The 22,237-nt window shown below is 37.3% G+C and overlaps 1 protein-coding gene across 11 annotated transcripts in view; it reads left to right on the top strand.

The window, feature by feature from the left end:
- Positions 1-22,237, top strand: part of EYA3 (EYA transcriptional coactivator and phosphatase 3) — a 104,388-nt gene that overhangs the window by 28,747 nt on the left and 53,404 nt on the right. For 6 of the 11 annotated variants that reach the window (XM_067725039.1, XM_067725048.1, XM_067725046.1 and 3 more), the window contains 3 exons: positions 8,419-8,519; positions 18,964-19,007; positions 22,016-22,095. In XM_067725039.1, the coding sequence (XP_067581140.1) occupies positions 8,487-8,519; positions 18,964-19,007; positions 22,016-22,095 (157 nt within the window). In that variant the 5' untranslated portion in view covers positions 8,419-8,486. Of the gene's footprint in view, positions 1-4,695; positions 4,778-8,418; positions 8,520-16,539; positions 16,629-18,963; positions 19,008-22,015; positions 22,096-22,237 lie in introns of those variants that run through there. The other 5 variants (XM_067725042.1, XM_067725044.1, XM_067725049.1 and 2 more) reach the window with 3 other exon arrangements.

Genomic DNA, 22,237 nt, shown 5'->3' with positions numbered 1-22,237 from the left:
TGTTCCACTGTATATATGTACCACATCTTCTTTATCTATTCATCTATCACTGGGCATTTAGGTTGCTTCCATGTCCTGGCTATTGTAAATAGTGCTGCAATGAACATTGTGGTGCATAACTCTTTTTGAATTATGGTTTTCTCTGGGTATATGCCAAGTAGTGGGATTGCTGGGTAATATGGTAATCCTATTTATAGTTTTTGAAGAAACTTCCATACTGTTCTTCATAGTGGCTGTATCAATTTACATTCCCACCAACAGTGCAAGAGGGTTCCCTTTTCTCCACACCCGCTCCAGCATTTATTGTTTGTAGATTTTTTGATGATGGCCATTCTGACCGGTGTGAGGTGATATACCTCATTGTAGTTTTGATTTGTGTTTCTCTAATAATTAGTGATGTTGAGCAGCTTTTCATGTGCCTCTTGGCCATCTGTATGTCTTCTTTGGAGAAATGTCTATTTAGGTCTTCGGCCCATTTTTGGATTGGGTTGTTTGGTTTTTTTAATATTGAGCTGCAGGAGCTGTTTATATATTTTGGAGATTAATCCTTTGTTGATTCATTTGCAAATATTTTCTCCCATTCTAAGGGTTGTCTTTTCATCCTGTTTATAGTTTCTGTAGCTGTGCAAAAGCTTTTAAATTTCATTAGGACCCATTTGTTTATTTTTGTTTTTATTTCCGTTACTCTAGGAGGTGGATCAAAAAAGATCTTGCTGTGATTTATGTCAAAGAGTGTTCTTCCTATGTTTTCCTCTTAAGAGTTTTGTAGTGTCCGGTCTTGCATTTAGGTCTCTAATCCATTTTGAGTTTATTTTTGTGTATTGTGTTAGGGAGTGTCCTGATTTCATTCTTTTACATGTAGCTGTCCCAGTGGTTTTCCCAGCACCACTTATTGAAGAGGCTGTCTTTTCTCCATTGTATATTCTTGCCTCCTTTGTCATAGATTAGTTGACCATAGGTGTGTGGGTTTATCTCTGGGCTTTCTTTCCTGTTCCATTGATCTATATTTCTGTTTTTGTGCCAGTACCATATTGTCTTGATTACTGTAGCTTTGTAGTGTAGTCTGAATTCAGGGAGTCTGATTCCTCCAGCTCCATTTTTTCCCCTATAGATTGCTTTGGCTATTTGGGGTCTTTTGTGTCTCCATACAAATTTTAAGATATCTTTGTTCTAGTCCTGTAAAAAATGCCATTGGTAATTTGATAGGGATTGCATTGAATCTGTAGATTGCTTTGGGTAATACAGTCATTTTCACAATATTGATTCTTCCAATCCAATAACATGGTATATCTCTCCATCTTGTTTCTGTCATCCTTGATTTCTTTCATCAGTGTCTTATAGTTTTCTGAGTACAGGTCTTTTACCACCTTAGGTAGGTTTATTCCTAGGTATTTTATTCTTTTTGTTGCAGTGGTGAATGGGATTGTTACCTTGATTTCTCTTTCTGATCTTTCATTGTTAGTGTATAGGAATACAAGAGATTTCTGTGCATTAATTTTGTATCCTGCTACTTTACCAAATTCAATGACAAGCTCTAGTAGTTTTCTGGTGGCATCTTTCGGATTCTCTATGTATAGTATCATGTCATCTGCAAACAGTGACAGTTTGACTTCTTCTTTTCCAATTTGTATTCCTTTTATCTCTTTTTCTTCTCTGATAGCCATGGCTAGGACTTCCAAAACTATGTTGAATAACAGTGTGAGAGTGGACATCCTTGTCTTGTTCCTGATCTTAGAGGAAATGCTTTCAGTTTTTCACCATTGAGAATGATGTTTGCTGCGGGTTTGTTGTATATGGCCTTTATTATGTTGAGGTAGGTTCCCTCTATGCCCACTTTCTGGAGAGTTTTTATCATAAATGGGTGTTGAATTTTGTCAAAAGCTTTTCCTGCGTCTGTTGAGATGACCACATGGATTTTTATCTTCCCGGACCGGGGCACAAACCCATGTCCCTTGCATCGGCAGGCGGACTCTCAACCACTGCGCCACCGGGGAAGCCCTGTTGGAAGATTTTTAATCACAGTTTCAATTTCATTACTTGTGATTGGTCTGTTCATATTTTCTGTTTCTCCTGGTTCAGTCTTGGAAGGTTATACCTTTCTAAGAATTTGTGCATTTCTTCCAAGTTGTCCATTTTATTGGCATAGAGTTGCTTATAGTAGTCTCTTAGGATGCTTTGTATTCTGCGGTGTCTATTGTAGCTTCTCCTTTTTCATTTCTAGTTTTATTGATTTGAGTCCTCTCCCTCTTGATGAGTCTGGCTAATGGTTTATCAATTTTGTGTATCTTCTCAAACAACCTGCTTTTAGTTTTATTGATCTTTGCTATTGTTTTCTTTGTTTCTATTTCATTTATTTCTGCTCTGATCTGTATGATTTCTTTCCATCTGCTAACTTTGGGTTTTCTTTGTTCTTCTTTCTCTAATTCCTTTAGGTGTAAAGTTAGATTGTTTGAGATTTCTCTTGTTTCTTGCAGTAGGCTTGTATTGCTGTAAACTTCCCTCTTAGAACTGCTTTTGCTGCATCCCATAGGTTTTGGATTGTCGTGTTTTCATTGTCATGTGTCTCTAGGTATCTTTTGGGTTTCCTCTTTGATTTCTTCAGTGATCTCTTGGTTTTAGTAACGTATTGTTTAGCCTCCATGTGTTTGTGTTTTTTACGTTTTTTTCCCGTGATTGATTTCTAATATCATAGCGTTGTGGTCAGAAAAGATGCTTGATACGTTTTCCTTTTTCTTAAATTTACCAAGGCTTGATTTGTGACCCAAGATGTGATCTGTCCTGGAGAATGTTCTGTACGCAGTTGAGAAGAAAGTGTAATCTGCTGTGTTTGGATGGAATGTCCTATAAATATCAATTAAATCTATCTGGTCTATTGTGTCATTTAAAGCTTGTGTTTCCTTATTAATTTTCTGTCTGGATGATCTGTCCATTGGTGTAAGTGAGGTGTTAACGTCCCCCAGTATTATTGTGTTACTGTCGATTTCCTCTTTTATAGCTGTTAGCAGTTGCCTTATGTATTGAGGTGCTCCTGTGTTGGGTGCATATATATTTGTAATTGTTATATCTTCTTCTTGGGTTGATCTGTTGATCATTATATAGTGTCCTTCCTTGTCTCCTGTAACATTCTTTATTTTAAAGTCTGTTTTATCTGATATGAGTATTGCTACTCCAGCTTTCTTTTGATTTTCATTTGCATGGAATATCTTTTTCCATCCCCTCACTTTCAGTCTGTATGTGTCCCTAGATCTGAACTGGGTCTCTTGTAGACAGCATATATATGGGCCTTGTTTTTGTATCCATTCAGCGAGCCTGTGTCTTTTGGTTGGAGCCTTTAATCCATTCACTTTTAAACTAGTTATCGATATATATGTTCCTAGTACCATTTTCTTAATTGTTTTGGGTTTGTTTTTGTAGGTCCTTTTCTTCTGTTGTGTTTCCCACTTAGAGAAGTTCCTTTAGCATTTGTCGTAGAGCTGGTTTGGTGGTGCTGAATTTTCTTAGCTTTTGCTTGTCTGTAAAGCTTTTGATTTCTCCATCGAATCTGAATGAGATCCTTGCCGGGTAGAGTAATCTTGGTTGTAGGTTCCTCCCTTTCATCACTTTAAATATATCCTGCCACTCCCTTCTGGCTTTTAAAGTTTCTGCTGTGAAATCAGTTGTTAACCGTATGGGAGTTCCCTTGTATGTTATTTGTCGTTTTTTCCCTTGCTGCTTTCAATAATGTTTTTTGTCTTTAATTTTTGTCAGTTTGATAACTATGTGCCTCAGTGTGTTTCTCTTTGGGTTTACCCTTCCTGGGACTCTCTGCACTTCCTGCACTTGGGTGGCCATTTCCTTTCCCATGTTAGGGAAGTTTTTGACTGTAATCTCTTCAGATATTTTCTTGGGTCCTTTCTCTCTCCCATCTCCTTCCGGGACCCCTATAATGTGAATATTGTTGCATTTAATGTTGTGCCAGAGGTCTCTTAGGCTGTCTTCATTTCTTTTCATTCTTTTTTCTTTATTCTGTTCTGCAGCAGTGAATTCCACCATTCTGTCTTCTAGGTCACTTATCCGTTCTTCTGCCTCAGTTATTCTGCTATTGATTCCTTCTAGTGTATTTTTCATTTCAGTTATTGTATTGTTCATCTCTGTTTGTTTGTTTTTTAATTCTTCTCGGTATTTGTTCTTTAATTGTTCTAGTCTTTGTTAAACATTTCTTGCATCTTCTCGATCTTTGCCTCCATTCTTTTTCTGAGGTCCTGGATCATCTTCACTGTCATTATTCTGAATTCTTATTCTGGAAGGTTGCCTATCTCCACTTCATTTAGTGGTTTTTCTGGGGTTTTATTGTTCATTTGGTACATGGTCCTCTGCCTTTTCATTTTGTCTGTCTTTCTGTTAGTGTAGTTTTCTTTCCACAGGCTGCAGGATTTTAGTTCTTCTTGCTTCTGCTGTCTGCTCTCTGGTGGATGAGGCTATCTACAAGCCTTTGCAAGCTTCCTGATGCGAGAGACTGGTGATGGGTAGAGCTGGGTGTTGCTCTGGTGGGCAGAGCTCAGTAAAACTTTAATCTGCTTGTTTGCTAATGGGTTGGGCTGAGTTCCCTCCCTGTTGGTTGTTAGGCCTGAGCTGTCCCAGCACTGGAGCCTGTAGGCCCTTTGGTGGGGCTAATGGTGGACTCCGGGAGGGCTCACACCAAGCAATACTTCCCAGATCTTCTGCTGCCAGTGTCCTTGTCCCCGCGGTGAGCCACAGCCACCCCCCGCCTCTGCAGGAGACCCTCCAACACTAGCAGGTAGGTCTGGTTCAGTCTCCTATGGGGTCAGTGCTCCTTCCCCTGGGTCCTGATGCACACACTACTTTGTGTGTACCCTCCAAGAGTGGAGCCTCTGTTTCTCCCAGTCCTGTCAAAATTCTGCAGTCAAATCCCGCTAGCCTTCAAAGTCTGATTTTGTGGGAATTCCTCGTCCTGGTGCTGGACCCCCAGGTTAGGAAGCCTGACGTGGGACTCAGAACCTTCACTCCAGTGGGTGGACTTCTGTGGTGTAAGTGTTCTCCAGTCTGTGAGTTACCCACCCAGCAGTTACGGGATTTGATTTTATTGTGATTGCGCCCCTCCTAACGTCTCATTACAGCTTCTCCTTTATCTTTGGATGTGGGTATCTTTTTTGGTGAGTTCCGGTGTCTTCCCGTTGATGATTGTTGAGCAGTTAGTTGTGATTGTGGTGCTCTCGCAAGAGGGTGTATGCGCATGTCTTTCTATTCCACCATCTTGAGCCATTGTCAGTGTCAGGTTATATTAATGGTAAGAAAATATCAAAATACACAATTAAACTCTAGAACTAGTACATGGAAGTGAGAAAACTAAGGTTTGTATGGTAATTCTGTACTTTTTTTTATTATCCAGTACTGGAGCACCTTGTCTGTGTTATATAACACTTTCATCTGGTGGTTATTAAATGTGACTTTTGATTGTAAGCATGTGCCACTTGTAGAAAATGGTGTAAGATCTTAATATTAAAAGTTTTATTATCACATTGATAAATGCTAGAAGCATGATAAATATTTGCATTCTTTTATCTAGTATATTTTAGGTGTTTGACATTACAAAATATTGGAAGGAAGGAAGAATCCTATATTGATGGAAAGTAGTATCTTAGATGTATGTTGTAATGGAATTACATAATTTATAGTCATTATTAATATATTTTATATACAAGTGTACCAGAATGTATGTTTACAAACTTCACATATATCACATGTTGCCAGTAGAATCCCAGAAATTCTGTAATAAATCATATGCATCCTTTGTAGGTTGCCTTTTTTTTTGTTTTAAAATTATCAAAATTATTGGTGGTCATTGATTAATTACTTGATTTTTTTAAGGTTTTTTTCCAAATGTAGAAATTATCTGTGACCTTTTCTTTCCCTAAATTGAAAAATGAAGAAGGTAAAGGTGATTTTTAAGATGGAAACAACAGAAGGTGCTTATTTTCAAAGAAGAAATAGAGGTAGAAAAGAATGTCTTCCAATCTTTTCCCTTAAAGAAGGTTTTCTTTCAACTTATAGAATTTATCTCAAGAAAAATAGAAAGCTGTTCCCTTTCTGTTATAAAATCACTGTAATATTACCATATTCCTAAGAAACAAAATTCAAGATTTTAACATTTTGTTTTATATGGCTTGAGAATTTATTTCCCCACTATTAAGAGTAGTATTTCTTACCTTTTAAAACCCATGACCGGGCTTCCCTTGTGGCGCAGTGGTTGAGAGTCTGCCTGCCGATGCAGGGGACATGGGTTCGTGCTCTGGTCCGGGAAGATCCCACATGCCACGAGGTGGCTGGGCCCGTGAGCCATGGCCGCTGAGCCTGTGCGTCCGGAGCCTGTGCTCCTCAACAGGAGAGGCCACAACAGTGAGAGGCCCGTGTACTGCAAAAAAAAAAATAATAATAATAAATAAAACCCATGACCCCTTTTGATTTATAAAAAAATCTATGTTCTCCTTTAACATTGTTCATATTTTTAAAATAAATTCATTTCTGTGTTTAAAACAAAAATTAAAGGACATGTTATTAGTACCTTTTTTTTCTTTTTTTTTTTTAACACAATTTTTCTTACTTTCCTCTTGTTTAGGTGTAGATTTATAACCCTTCCTCCATGAGAAAGAATATCCCTTCCTTCTCCTTTGCTGAGAATCTACTAATTAGAGATTGCAGTCATTACAGTTATGGCTTTCAATTGAGTAAAACCTGGGATATTATCACTTTTTGTTTAGAAGAGATCTGGTCACACAAAAGTTTAACAAATGAGGTATTAAAGGCATTACATTTCTCTAATGATTTGACCCTAGTTTGCTTTTTCTTTTGGGATGAAATCATATATGTATTAAATACATTATGTACATTGACACTGTTAAAATCCCATAAAGACAAGACATTTCATTTTAAAGCTAAAACAGATATAAGCTGGTAAAACAAACAGTTCATCTTTCACAATTGTGAATCAGTTTCACGTCACATTGGTTGTGCTCTTGTGAGTAGAGCAAAACAAATGCAGGGAAGATAGCTCCTGTGAGCTTTAGTTATTGCCTGCTGTAATTCTGCAGTACTAGTTATCTACGTCACGTAGTATGAAAACTTAGCTTTTGAGGCTCTGTGTATGAGTTACACGTGAGTGCATTGAGCATCAAGTTCTTCTGACCTTTAAATTTTTTTTTCTTTTGACATTCTAGATCAGGGCAGGGAGGAAAGCTGTGTCAGAGGTGGACACTTTTGCGTCTGATTGTGTCCCCTATATGTGTTTTCTCTCCTTTTCCCATTCTAGAGTGTGACTCTAAAATAAAGTGTGTTGTATTACACCAGAATAGAGGAGTATTAGTGGAGTGGTGGTAAATTGGTATAAGTGAAGTTTTTCATTTCCCTTTTTATTCATTACTTCTGCAATAAGATTCTATACTTGCTTTAGCTTTGTCTGTTAAGTTGGTTACAGTGGTTGGTAAAATAAGTGAAAACAGGTGTGACCTTAATTAAATGCATAAACAATCACATCTGTTTTGGAGAAGTGCTACTTTCATTTTTGTTAAATAGAAATGGAGTTTATAGTTTTTATAATTATTTAGTTTTCTAACATCTTTCTGTCTCACTCGGCAGCAGGGCACAATAAGGTGTTCTTACCAGTAAATGTGGCGCTTAGAGTCCTATTTCTCTTTTTTAGTTTGAAAACCAGGGCAGGAAGAGCAGGGTCTGAGAAGGTAAAGATTTTGCTTAAATAATTGACTAGGCAATACATGTAGTGGAGCTATTTCAGGATAAATTGGTCCTAGCTCTACATGATTATTTTCCTTAATTCTAAAATTCAGTGTTTCACTTTACTTATTTATTTGCATTATTAAGATAGATCCAGAAGAGTTGAGTTTTCCTTTAAGCTGATTACATATATACAGATAGTTGGTTGCAAAAGTATTTATTTGATATTCCAGTGTGCCCTATTTAAAGTGATTGTGTGTTAACAGTTATGTAAATGTTCCCCATTAAAGCAGGTTAGATGTTATCATAACTTCTTGACTGGCTAAGCTAGTTTTTATCATTTTTTAATGTAACCCTAATTCTAAAAAAAGTTGTGTTTTAGTTAATTGCACATGGCTGCTATAAAGCGTTTAATGCGTTGGGCACTATAGTAACCATGTTTTAAGTACAGCAGAAGTGGCTCCACGTGTTGGCTTTTGCAAGGAATTATAAAAGTCATTGTGTAAACCTATCCTGACTTGGTGCAGTATGTCCATTTTGAAAAGCCACGTGCAGATTTGAGATTTTGAGATTGGAGCTCACGTAGAAAGATTGAGGTAGCAAAATATTTTTAAAATTATTCTCTGATGGCCTCAATGATAATGCTTTAAGAGTACATAAAGTTTTGAATCCCCCCTCTTTTTTAAATAGACTGTGAAGACTGCTGAGAGACACTTGCAGTCCAGTCACATAAGTGTAATAAAGAAATATTGGTCCTCATGGAAGAAGAGCAAGATTTACCAGAGCAACCAGTAAGTATTTCCTTTAACAATTTAAAGTTGATTGTAGAAAAGCTAATCTTAAGAGATGTTAAATATTATTCAGTTGTACTACAGATTCTAAATCAGAAATAAAATTAAGGAAAGGACTCCTTAATACTTTCCTTCTAAGAAACGATGTTCTGTGTTCCTAAATTCATATTTTGCTAACTTAATGCCAAGGACTTGCTTAGAAAATTCAGCATTACAAAATAAATATTGTCTTTAGAAGTGTCATTTAAAAAAAGCAATGGCTACTCTTACAGTTTTTAGAAAATAAAAGAGGACATCTATTTACCAAACAGTATATACCATTTCTGCCAGAAAATCTAGTTTTATCATTACCTAAATTTCCCTGACTTAATTTTTTTAAAGTAGTAGTAGTAGTTGAAGAAAGTATAATTTGTCCACTAGCTAATTCTTAAAAATAGATAAGACCCTCGAGAATAGGTTGAATTCTTAATTTCTTTTAAATATTTAACATAAATAAATAAAATCATTTTAAATGTCCCCAAGTGATACAGATTTATTGCCTTGCCATGGCTTTTTTGTTTTTTCCGAAGTGTTTTTTGACCCTTAGCATTTAAAAAAGGAAGGTAATAGTAATCATTCTATTAAGATACTTTTGTGTTAAAGAATCTTTTCCTTTTGGCTTGACCTTCTTTTTCTGAAATTAGATAAATACTGATTCAATTTGCTATTCAATTTGCTCTCCTGAATGAGCCTCTTGCATTTTATATTAAGAGAGAATATAGAGTGGTACATGTTTACCTCCCTATGAAAATCCAACCTAAAAAACTTTGAATTTTGAAAGCAGATAATAGGGTATGTTTTTCATGTTCTAGATGTATTCTTTACATCAGTGATACATTTTTAATATTTTACTTTATGTTGAGACATACTGGTGCATACTGGTGATTCTTTTGCTATTAGTCTTTTAGCCCCTCACTTAAGTATAAAACTAGGAAGACATAAGCAGTTGGTAAAAGGACCTTTTGAAACATTTAAAATGTCATCCCATATCCCTGGTGGAACATTAATAATCAGGGAAATGGTAGGGTTAAAAATCATCCTCAGCGGTGTATCTAAGATATACACTATAAGAACAAATAGCTGAATTAGAGACACTAAATGTACCAAAGAAGATTCTGTCATTGAGTTTTTAATATAGTAAGACAAAGGTCTAGTCATAGTTTCAAAAGACTTATGTAAGTGTTGACATACTGTTGAAATGAGTATTGTTGTTAGTCACTCCTTACCTATTTAAGGTAATGAGAATTGTGAAGCTGACCTGCTGGTGAGTCATTTTTTCCTCTCTGCTTCATTTGTTTGCTGTTCTGTTCAGTATCTATAATATGATGTGCAAAATCTGATCGTTACTTCAGAGAGAGTTAAGAAATTAAAGTGCTTTAAAAACAAATTTTCTGGGAATTCCCTGGTAGTCCAGTCACTAGGACTCTGTGCTTCCACTGCCAGGGACCTGGGTTCGATCCCTGGTTGGGAACTGAGATCCCACAAGCCAAGTGATGTGGCCAAAAAATTAAAAAAAGAAATTTTTTTTTAAATACTAAAAAAAAATTTTTTTTAAACCCACAAATTTTCTGCTGACTATAAATGGTGATTGTCATGAGGCATCTTTTTTTTTTTAATTGATTAGTACCTGGGTCTTAATTTATAAATTTATAAAGGTGATTGAGTGACTACATGAAGAGGTCAGTGCCATTGAAAAAAAGAAGAAAAAAGAAAGTTTGGACTTCCTTGGTGGCACACTGGTTAAGAATCCGCCTGCCACTGCAGGGGACACTGGTTTGAGCCCTGGTCCAGGAAGCTCCCACGTGCCGCGGAGCAACTAAGCCTGTGTGCCACAACTACTGAGTCTGTGTGCTACGACTCCTGAAGCCTGGAAGCCTAGAGCCTGTGCTCTGCTACGAGAGAAGCCACCACAATGAGAAGCCCGTGCACCACAACGAAGAGTAGCCCCTGCTCACCGCAACTAGAGAAAGCCCATGTGCAACAACGAAGACGTAACGCAGCCAAATAAATTTATTTTTTTTTTAAATTTCATGTTACATTTCTCTTAGAGATGAGAGATGTAGCAGACCACACAGGGTCACGGGGGTGAGCACCAGTGTCATTCAGGAGGCAGAGATGCATAGGGGAATTGTAAGAGAATGCATAGGCTACAGCCTTAATTGAGGTTTCCACAGGCAAGGTGAAGCAACGTAACATAGGGTAATTGTTTATTTAGGATTGGCTAGTTTGAATAATTCCAGAGGGTTTTGGGGTATAGAAGCTATCACTAGGTATCTGATTTCACAGCAGGGGAATATGGTTCAGAGTATGGTTCAGAATATAGGCTCTAGATTGCAGGGGAGATGTAAGCAACTTTGGCTCTTAGTTTGGCACTGTGATTAGTGGGTGCTGAACAGACAAATATAGAATCTAAGAAAATATAGAGCATTTATTAACTGTTAAAAATAATTAGAATAAGAAGAGTAAATGTCAGATGTTGAGGAGTAAAGCTAATTTTCACAGGCTGTAGTAGAAATCTAAAACTTGAGTGGAAAGAATGGTCCTGTCCCAAGTTGCTGATGATAAAGCCATGATTTAAAAAAAAAATTATTTTATTGAGGTATAGTTTATGAGGTATATACAACGTTATGCTGGTTTCTGGTATACAGCAAAGTGATTAGTTATACGTATATATAATAATTTGCATCTTCTGATCCCAGACTCCCAATCCATCCCTCCCCAACTCCCTCCCCCTTGGCAGCCACAAGTCTGTTCTCTCTCTTTTTTTTTTTTTTTGCTGTACGCGGGCCTCTCACTGTTGTGGCCTCTTTCCTGTTGCGGAGCACAGGCTCTGGACGCGCAGGCTCAGCAGCCATGGCTCACGGGCCCAGCCGCTCCGCGGCAGGGGGGTCTTCCCAGACCAGGGCATGAACCCGTGTCCCCTGCATCGGCAGGCGGACCACAAGTCTGTTCTCTATGTCTGAGTCTGTTTCTGTTTCATAGATAAGTTCAGTTGCATCGTGTTTTAGATTCCACATATAAGTGATATCATATGGCATTTGTCTTTCTTTTCCAACTTACTTCACTTAGTGTGGTATCTCTAGGTCCATGTTGCTGCAAATGGCATTATTTCATTCTTTTTTATGCCTGAGTAGTATTCCATTATACACACACACACGCGCGCGCACACACACACACACACCCCCCATACCTTCTTTATCCATTCATCTGTCGATGGACATTTAGGTTGTTTCCATATCTTGAATAAAGCCAAGATTTTTAACCCTGCTGTTTACTTGTGTATAAAGAGAGATGTTGCTGATGAGCATTACTATTGGGGTTATTTTAATCACATTGTCTCTTCCTTATTGAGTTATCCCTTTCTTGTTTCTGTACTACTTGCTAGCTCTATCTCAAGATTGTTCCAGTCATTGTTCACAATACAACATAAATCCTAGCCTCAGGTTCTCTTTCACTTTCCCCTATTGCCAGTCAGTCCTCAATCCTCTGCAGTCAGAAATGGTTCTATCTATGGTCATCACTTACCTTGAAATCACTCCATCTTTTTACCCTAGTCTTCATCTTTCTCAGCTACTCTGAAGCAGCTCATATTATTGTCCAAACTAGAACTCTTTTGTAGAGTGAAAGGAGGCACTAACCAAACTCGGTTTTAGGATAGGAGGTATAAATTAACACTGTTCCTGGCAAACCGGAAGCACTTAAAAAACTCCTTTATAGCTATCAGGGTGCTCTTTGAGCTCAAGTTTTAAAAGGACATATATACATAGGAAAAATTTTTAGAAGAATATACACGAAACTTAATACTGAAATCATGGAGGTTTGGGGGCAGAATGAGGTCTTTTATATTTTATTTTATACATATCTGTATGGTTTGGGTTTCTAAAAATATGAGCATATGTGCCTTTTGTATTTAAATATTAAAAAGAAATTAGTAATACTGTAGACAAAAGAGGTGGTACATGATTACAACCACAGTGTACTCTAGGCTAAAACATGGAAAAGGAGTGAAGCTTGGGAAATATTGTTGATTGAGAGCAATGAAAAGGACCCTAAAATTTGTATTTTTGTCTTGGAGAATAAAAGGATGGAATAAATGGCTAAGAGAGAACGACTGTACTCAACCCCTAATTTCTTTTTGTCTTATCGATAAAGGAGAGTAATCTTTGGCTTCCCTGGTGGCACAGTGGTTGAGAGTCTGCCTGCCGATGCAGGGGACACGGGTTCGTGCCCCGGTCTGGAAGGATCCCACATGCTGCGGAGCGGCTGGGCCCGTGAGCCATGGCCGCTGAGCCTGCGCGTCCGGAGCCTGTGCTCCGCAACAGGAGAGGCCACAACAATGAGAGACTCGTGTACTGCAAAAAAAAAAAAAAAAAAAAAAAGGAGGGTAATTTTCAAACTATAAAGGATACCATATCAATTAAAAATGTTTTATTTCCACATTTATAAGCAGGTACCTAAGTTATTTAAAATGAGTTCTAATTCTCTAGACTCCCCCCAGTAAAAAGACTGGGTTTGGTGCTCCTTCTTTGTGTTCCATAGAACCTTGAACATCTATCAGAATCATTATTTCACTGTTTTATTTATTACTTTTTAAAAATTTTATTTATTTTTGGCTGCGTTGGGTCTTCGTTGCTGTGTACGGGCTTTCTCTAGTTGTGGCGAGCAGGGGCTACTCTTCCTTGCATGCGGTGGCTGCTCTTGTGGAGCACAGGCTCTAGGCGCACGGGCTTCAGTAGTTATGGCACGCGGGCTCAGCAGTTGTGGCTCACGGGCTTAGTTGCTCCGTGGCATGTGGGATCTTCCTGGACCAGGGCTCGAACCTGTGTCCCCTGCATTGGTAGGCGGATTCTTAACCCCTGTGCCACCAGGGAAGTCCCTGTTTCACTGTTTTAGAAATTATCTATTTCTTTTCAACCAGACTATAACTTCCTTGAGGTCAAGGACTGTATTTTGTTTATCATTATATTCCCTTTCAGGAGGGCTTGGTAGAGAACAGTCAGTTGAATGAATGATAGCGTGAATATGAACTAGAATTCTCACTGTAGGCATTTAACATTGGAGAATGAATCTGCAGTGTATTTTTCTCTCACATTAGTCTCATGTGGATTGACAGCTTTCCTGGGCCAGTCTTCCATGAAGGCTTCTTTCATCTTGTGATGCTGTTATCTTCAACTGTGGCCTCCATGGTTGCCAAAGAAACGGAAGAGAGGATTGGAGAATCACATGAGATGTTTTTAAGGGGTAGTTGTAGAAGTGGCTTATGTAGATGGCTCCAACCTGACAGCAAGGGGGTCTGGAAAATGCCATCAATCTGTGTCTTAGTCTATTCTGGCTACTGTAACAAAATGCTATAGAATTGGTGGCTCATAAACAATAGAAATTGATTTCTCACAGTTCTGGGGGCTGGGAAGTCCAAAATCAAGGCGCCAGCAGATTTGGTGTATGGTAAGGGCCTGCTACCTGGTTCATAGACTGCCATCTTTTTGCTGTGACTCACATGGTGGAAAGGGAAAAGGAGATCTCTTTCTTTTTTTAATTTATTTTTTAATTTTTTTGCTGCACGGCTTGCGGGATCTTAGTTCCTCTGACCAGGGATTGAACCTGGGCCCCCGGCAGTGAACCTCCTAACCACTGGACTGCCAGGGAATTCCCAGGAGGCCTCTAATCCCATTCATGAGGGCTCCACCCTCATGACCTAATCACCCCAAAAGCCCCACCTCCAAATTTCATCATATTGGGGATAAAATTTCAAAATATGAATTTTGGGGGAAGACACAGATGTTCAGTCTATAGCATCCTGTGTGCCCAGGAACAGGAAAAAGACCACTGAATATTTATAAGTGAATCTACAATAATCTTCTCTTTGGTTCACCTGTTTCATTTTTCACATTTAAAGAACAAGATGTAACTCCTTACCCCTCACATTCCTCTTAAGAGAAACAGCCCCAGCTTCCATCAGTTGCTGCATCCAGATCAAATCCAGAATCTGATGCCCACTAGTTTCTACTAGGTCCAGATGTGACTTCTTTTGGATGGGTACCTGTGAACTTAAAAGACATGTTTTTTGCCTCCCATCGCAAGTCACACCCCACATGCAATGGTGGAGCAGGCAGTTGTCTCTGCCACGGGTATTTACCTTTCTAGTTTCTAGTGATTTAGAATGCTTACTCTCACTCTCCACATACTCATTTCCTTATGTCAAGTTCTGGGAGTAAAATTAATAATTAGATGACTGTGGGCTTCCCTGGTGGCGCAGTGGTTGAGAGTTCCCCTGCCGATGCAGGGGACACGGGTTCGTGCCCCGGTCCGGGAAGATCCCACATGCCGCGGAGCGGCTGGACCCGTGAACCATGGACACTGAGCCTGCGCGTCCGGAGCCTGTGCTCCGCAACGGGAAGGCCACAACAGTGAGAGGCCCGTGTACCGCAAAAAAAAAAAAAAAAAAAAAAAAAAGACTATTGGTAAGCACAGTCAAAGAAAATAGCATTAAATGTTTTTTGTGTATAATTTCATCCGGGTTATGATCAAGCCCTTTCCCCTTCTAGAATATAATATAGAGTATGACTTCTAGTAAAGAGAATGATATGCTTTGTTTGACAGTGGTGGATAAATTCTGACAAAAACATCTTCCTTTTTATAGGCTTCATGCAGACTTCTGTTGGATTTATTATTCCCAAGATTATAGTTTACCAAGCCCTAGTATGATTTAGCCTCTTGTTAAAACTTAGGAGGCACTATAGTTATATACTTGAAAGTCATATCAGAATAGTTCTGGAATGACATTTGAGATGCATAATATAATTTTCTTATCTAGAAGGTGGTATTTCTTAATCTTGTCTTTGAAATTTTGGAAATTCAGCTTTGTTTTTGCTGCTTTTGGTGGTAACATTAAAATTTAACAATGTCTTTGTCTTTCATAAACACCTCTCTCTCATTCGCTCTCCCTTGCCACCCGCCCCACTACCACCACCAATTTCATCTTCACAGCAGGCCTGTGAAATAGTCATAGTTTTCTTTTACAGTTGAGAAAACAGATGTAGAGAAGTAGACATACAGTGAATTAACTCTCAGAACTGAGCCTTGAGCCTGGATATTCTGAATTTGTGTATTGGGTTATATGTATTCCTTTGCTTTGTTATATCTAAAGCCTGATTTTTTTTTTTTTTTTTAAAGCAGAGGCACAAGTAGAGCTCTGATTCATGAATTTGCCAGTGGTTCTTCCTTTTTGTGTAACCTTTAGTCATAACATGCCCGTAAGATTGTCATTTTTTTAAATGACAACTTTATTGAGATACAATTCACATCCATTTTAAAGTATACAATTTGATGGGTTTTAGTATATTCACAGAGTTTTGCAACTATCACCATAGTCAATTTTAGAACATTTTCATCACTCCAAAAAGAAATTCTGTACACATTAGCAGTCACCCTTCAATTCCCTCCCTCCCGCAGTCCTAGGCAACTACTAATCTACTTTCCTATTGACCTATTTGTGGATATTGCATGTAAATGGATTCATAAAATATGTGGTCCTTTGTGACTGGCTTCTTTCACTTAGGATAATCTTTTCAAGATTCATCTGTGTTAGCATGTATAAGTACTTCATTCCCTTTTACTGCTGAATGTTTCATTGTATGGATTTATTTTATCATTCATCATTTTATTTATCATTATTGTATTTATCTGTTCATCTGTTCATGGACACTGGGGTTGTTTCCACTTTTTGGCTATTTTGAATAATGCTGTTAGGAACATTCATGTCCAAGTTTTTGTGTGGACATAAGTTTTCATTTCTCTTGGTTATATAGTCAGGAGGGGAATTTCTGGATTATATGTAATAGTAACTCTGTTTAACCTTTTGAGGAACTGCTAGACTGTTTTCCAAACTAGCTGTACTATTTTACATTCTGTCAGTTTCTGGATTGTATTGTTTGAACTCATCCTTTTTGTAATCCAGTGAAATCTGTCTGTATCCTTTTAGTTTACCTGCCTCTAGTGCCAAGGTTTCCTATCCCTGACTTACAGGAGGACATAATTGCCCAAATCAAGGCTAACAATGGGCTGTGAAAGGTACAGAATTAGTTGATAACACATTTTCCTCCCCCAGACGTTTTTGTTTGGTAGATATGTCTTTAAGTACATTTTCTCCATTTCTATTTATGAGTACATACTCTTTGTACCGAGTTGGCACTGTAGTAAATAGAAAGTAAAAAAGTGTAGTTCTTACTTGAAAGGCCATTATGGTATATTTTAAAATTTTGCTCCAGGGCTTTTTTTTTTAGTTCTCTAGCTAAGTTTGTTACTCTGTGGCGCTAATAAAATGAAGACTGATAAATTAGATTCCTCAGTGCTCTAGTTTTCTTTATATGGATTACTGTTAGGAGACCATAGACTGTTTTAAAATTATTTCTTTGATCGCAAAGAAGGTCTTTGGGTGAGCTAAGCATAGATTAATCACCACTATTGGAAAATTACAGTATTATCTGACCTTATGTAAATACTGTCATCTTCAGGTGGGAGGGACAGCACATTTATATTATATCAAGAGCCTGTATTTTGTCATTTGTGAAATGACATAAATAGATAAACTAGAAAGTTTAAGTAGATAAACTAGAAAGTTGAATTTTTCTTATCTTTAGCCTTGCAGTTTCCAGTCAAAACGTGTTTTCCAGCGTTAATCCATCAGCACATTTTTCTCCTATGCCTTTCAGTGAGGTTATGTTATACATTTGTAATACAATTAAATTCTCTTGTCACAGTATGTATACCATTCTGGAATTCCTTGACTTCCTGGTTGGTTTTGGTATCTTTTATCATACAGAAGTTTTGAATTTTTGTAAAATCAGTCTGTTTTCTCCTTTATGGCTTTTGAATTTAATATCATGCTTAGTAAGGGTTTATCTACCTCAAACTTCTTTGTTTTTTTCTTCATATGCTTCTATAATTTTGTTTCTAAATTTAGAGGGTTTTTTAAAAATTTATTTTTAGCTGTGTTGGGTCTTCATTGGTGTGCTCAGGCTTTTTCTAGTTGCAGAGAGCGGGGGCTACTCTTCGTTGTGACGCACAGGCTTCTTGTTGCAGTGGCTTCTCTTGTGGTGGAGCACGGGCTCTAGGCACGTGGGCTTCAGTAGTTGTGGCGCACAGACCTCAGTAGTTGTGGCTCGTGGGCTCAGTAGTTGTGGCTCTCAGGCTTAGTTGCTCTGCAGTATATGGGATCTTCCCGGACCAGAGCTCGCACCCATGTCCCCTGCATTGGCAGGCGGATTCTTAACCACTGCACCACCAGGGAAGTCCTGGCAGGTGGATTCTTAACCACTGCACCACCAGGGAAGTCCCTAGAGGGTTCCTTTTTAATGCCCCTTTTTTCTTTATCTTTATTGGTACCTTTGAAAATTTAGGCAGCATTATATAATGAGTTGATATGCCATAAGCAAATAACCAAGAGTATTTGGTTTTATTTATTTTGTCATGTTTTCTCATGAGGAGTGGCTGTCCATGAGAAATTGTATGGGCCTTGTATTTAACTTGTATTTATTATTTACCTTGTCTGAATTGTTAAATTTAATCATATTAAATAGCTGTATTCCCACCGGATATGTTTATTTAAACTTGTTTAGCAAAGTTACTGCCTCTGTGAGTTCTTACTCTTTGTAGTGGTTGGCAGTACTCTTTGTCAGCTTGAAATACTTTAAGTGTTCATAATTTGTATGGCTAAGCACACTAAGCATACTTCTACTATAACTAGTAATTCTAATCAGAAAACTCTAAAATCAGATTCTTTGTCATATAAAAAACCAGGGGAAACTTAGTAGTATTAACCATTGATCTTTCATTTATGGATTCTTAAACTGTTTCAATGAAAATGCTTTTACCTTAGAAGGAATTAGAAAAGGTGAAAATATGGGGACAAAACAGTATAGTGTGAAGAATATTTTTTAGATTACTGGTAACCTGATTAGAATTTATTTTTATTTTTGGCATGTAAGTAATTTGAATATAAAGATATTTCTGTTAAATAAATGATGAGATGATAGTGAGATTGCCATACTTACTGTTTGAGAATAAAACTGTGTGTCTGGTAAAATTTTAAACCAACCAGTTTGTATCGAGTTTGGATACCTTATCCTGGTAAACATTCTGTGTTGAGTAAAAATCCTGATAAACCTTTTATTTACCTTGAATCTGAAAAACACTTTTTTCATTTAAAAAAGAGAGAGAGCCTCATGTGAAAAAAAGTACATCTCTAACTCTAAAATATAATAGGGATTAATAAAATAAATCTAAGGGAAACAAAAGGAAACAGTTACCCTGTAATTTATTAGTTAATATTAGGCTGCCACTTGAGTAGCTAGATGATTTTAAAAACAGATCAAGACATTGATGCTTTTGTATAATTGTTTTACAGGTGAAAAAAGCCAAGATGCAGGAATCAGGAGAGCAAACTTTAAGGTATACAGAGTTGAATTTCTTTCTAATGACCTACTTATAATTGTTTTTACATGCTGATTAGTATATGGGCATGATTTGTGTTGACTACCCTCTTTTTGGTTTTTAGCATCAGTCTTTACGTTTTGAAATTATTTGGTTTAAGGTGAAGATTTTCCTCTAAAAGTTTGTCCTTGAAACACATAGGTGCTGATTTTTTTCATTTATTCATTATTTATTCAACAATATATACCAATCTCATGGTATCTCTCAGATCCTGTGATATGTGGAAGAGACACAATGGTGAATATTCTTCAGTCAGATGTACTGTATACTTAATAGGGAAGACAGAAATAAGGAAAATCCAAGGGGTTAATCATTAATTACCAAATGGATATGGGACACCTTAGTCATTAGCTTGGCTCCCCTTGTAGAAAAGAGGCAGCTTCTTTGCATGTCATGCTCTGGTTTCCACAACACCATGATTTTCAGTTGTCCACAGTTCTTACCTTCGGTTGTTTGTCTAACAACCATATGAACCGGTAACTGCATCACCTCTAACATCTAAATTTTAAGAATCCTACTCCTATACCACCACACACTATCATTCCAGCTTATTTATTCTATTGTCACACTAGCCCTGTGTCTTATACACTTCCAATTAAATGATCTGTCATATTTTCACTATCAAGCATTGACCCTTTCCCCAAAAAAGACTTCAATAACTCCATTTCCCCCTTTTCCCAGCTCCTGGCAACCATCATTCTGCTTTTTGTCTCTGTGATTTTGAGTACTCTAAGTACCTCTTATTAGTGCAATCATAAGTTATTTGTCTTTCTGTGACTTGCTTATTTCATTTAGCATAATGTCTTCATGGTTTATCCATGTTGTAGCATGTGTGAGAATTTCCTTCCTTTTTAAGGCTGAATAATACTTCACTGTATGTCTATTCCACACTTTGTTTATCCATTCTTTAGTTGGTTGTGTTAATTATTGACAAGAGTTCTATTGAATGAGAATGAAATATTTGTGGCACTTACTTTTGGAGTTTGGGTGTTTTTGCTCTTTTCTGGAGGAGGGAAATTTTATTTTGGAGCATTTATTTTAATATACACACATTGTTAAGTAAAATTTATGTTTATATAACTGAAAATAATTATATTTTGAGACAATAATAATTTTTCTAGATACAATAACTTTAAATATTTAACAAAGTACTGGAGTTAATTCACTGTCTTGGTGCTGTTGTTTCTATTTAATCTCTAGATACTCAGTTGAATAGGTAGGGGATTTTGCTATAAGATTACAGGACCATAGGATTTTAGGCACTGGTCCATTGTATGCCAGACCATACAAATATACCTTCTAAGATACAGGATCTAGAAATAGTCTTTCAACAGTGGGTATAACAGTGAACCCCAGACTTATTCAGGTACACATAGAAGACCAGTCATTGTAGTCAGAAATGTGAAGTTCTTGTCTGGGCTTATACCTTTCTCCTTGGAATCTTATTTAATTAGGCATAAGATGGGGCTCAGAAGTCTGTATTTTTACCACTCAGGTAATTATAAGAAATAAGCCATTTTGGGAAACAATGATGTAACTATTCAGTATGACCCTTACCCTCAATTCCCATAGTAATATCTTGGTTGGTATATTAAGCGCTATTCCAGAAGTACAGACAGTTGAGTAAATATATTAAAATAAACTTCATCTGGGGATTTACCTTTAAAAATTAATTACATCTTAGGGAAAATTGTTTGAACATTGAGAATATACCCGGAAAAAAAAAACTTTATTATGCTTGAATATTAGAGGTCCATTCAGAAAAGATAATGAGAGCTTTAAGAATTTTGGTACTGTGTATTTTTTTTTATAAATAACATTTCTTTTTAAAATTTTTTTCTTTTTAAAACTACTCTTTCCAGATATGTGTAGTGTCTGGGACAGTGTCCTCCACGTCTCCCTAGAGTGTAGAACAGCAAAGCAGATTTCTTGCTAGGGAACATGAATGTGGGAAGAATACCTGGGCTGGGGAGAAGTTGTATTGTAATAATACTAGCTACAGTTATATTGTACTTTGTTCTAGTCTCTGTTCTAAGTACTTTTCATGTATTAACTCATTAATTTCTATAACAGCCCTAAAAGGTAGCTTCTATAATTATCCCTCATTGACAGTTGAAAAACTGGAGCACAAACAAGTTCAGTGACTTGCTTAAAGTCATAAAGCTAGTTTTGGCAAAGTGGAATATGAACTCAAGCAATCTGGTTCTAGAATCCACACTCTTAAGCACTGTGCTATACTGGTAGTTGGGGAATATGTGGAGAGTGGAGTAAGGTAGAAGGAAGAGAGAGGACATTGTGAGGGATGAAAGTATAATCTCCAATTCAGAATTTCAGTGAGGATCTTCCCAACATTAAAGTGTCTAACATAATGACTTGTCCTCCCAGTTTACATGACTTATCTTTTACAGTTTCTCTTAATTTGTCTTATAAGTTTTTTAAAAAAGATGTTGCTAAGTTTTGGGAATGATAAAAATAAAAATTTGTTTATTTTTAATTGGGGGAAAGGAAATACAGCGGAATGTACCATTTTAAGGTTCAGAACCCCTTCTTGGAAGCAAGTGTGTATGATTTGAAAAAACTTGTCAAGTGATTATGAGGACCATTGTCTGAAATCAAGCATCTTCCTACTTCCCTTTGGTACTTTGGAAATAAAGTGACAGCAGTTTTTGGTGTTGTGGAACTTTTCTTTTACCATGTGGTCTTCAGAGAAAATCCAACTTGCCTGTGGCTTAGGTGGAATTTCCGAGTGATACAAAGATTGAAGTGATGACGAAGAACAGTAGAATGCTGAAGGTACTAGCCCTGGCCCTAGCTCTTTAAGTAGCCGCTAAAATCCAAGAATAAGTATTTCATAAAGTAGACTTACCTTGCCTCTTAACTTACCTAGGAAGAAAGGGTTTGATTTAATCACTTTTAGCAATGCAGCAGGTCAGTCAGGGGCTAATGTATCATTTTGGTTTTCCCAGTCAAGTAAGCAACTCCGAAGTCAATGATCAGAAACCTGAAACTTCAAGCCTTGCTTCAAACCTTACCATGTCGGAGGAAAGTAAGTACCATATTCTGTGCACCATGGAAGAGGTGTTCCTGTGACCAGGTGATGCTATTCTTTTATAATTGGTTTTCACTGATTGCCTTGTTTGTCTCAGAATATCCAGAATCCTTTCATTGCCTTGTTTGTGTGTTCATCC

The sequence above is a fragment of the Pseudorca crassidens genome, chromosome 2, assembly GCF_039906515.1.
Source record: "Pseudorca crassidens isolate mPseCra1 chromosome 2, mPseCra1.hap1, whole genome shotgun sequence".
NCBI lineage: Eukaryota > Metazoa > Chordata > Mammalia > Artiodactyla > Delphinidae > Pseudorca > Pseudorca crassidens.
Note: the sequence above shows the minus strand (reverse complement) of the source record. Positions and strands in the feature narration are given on the sequence as shown.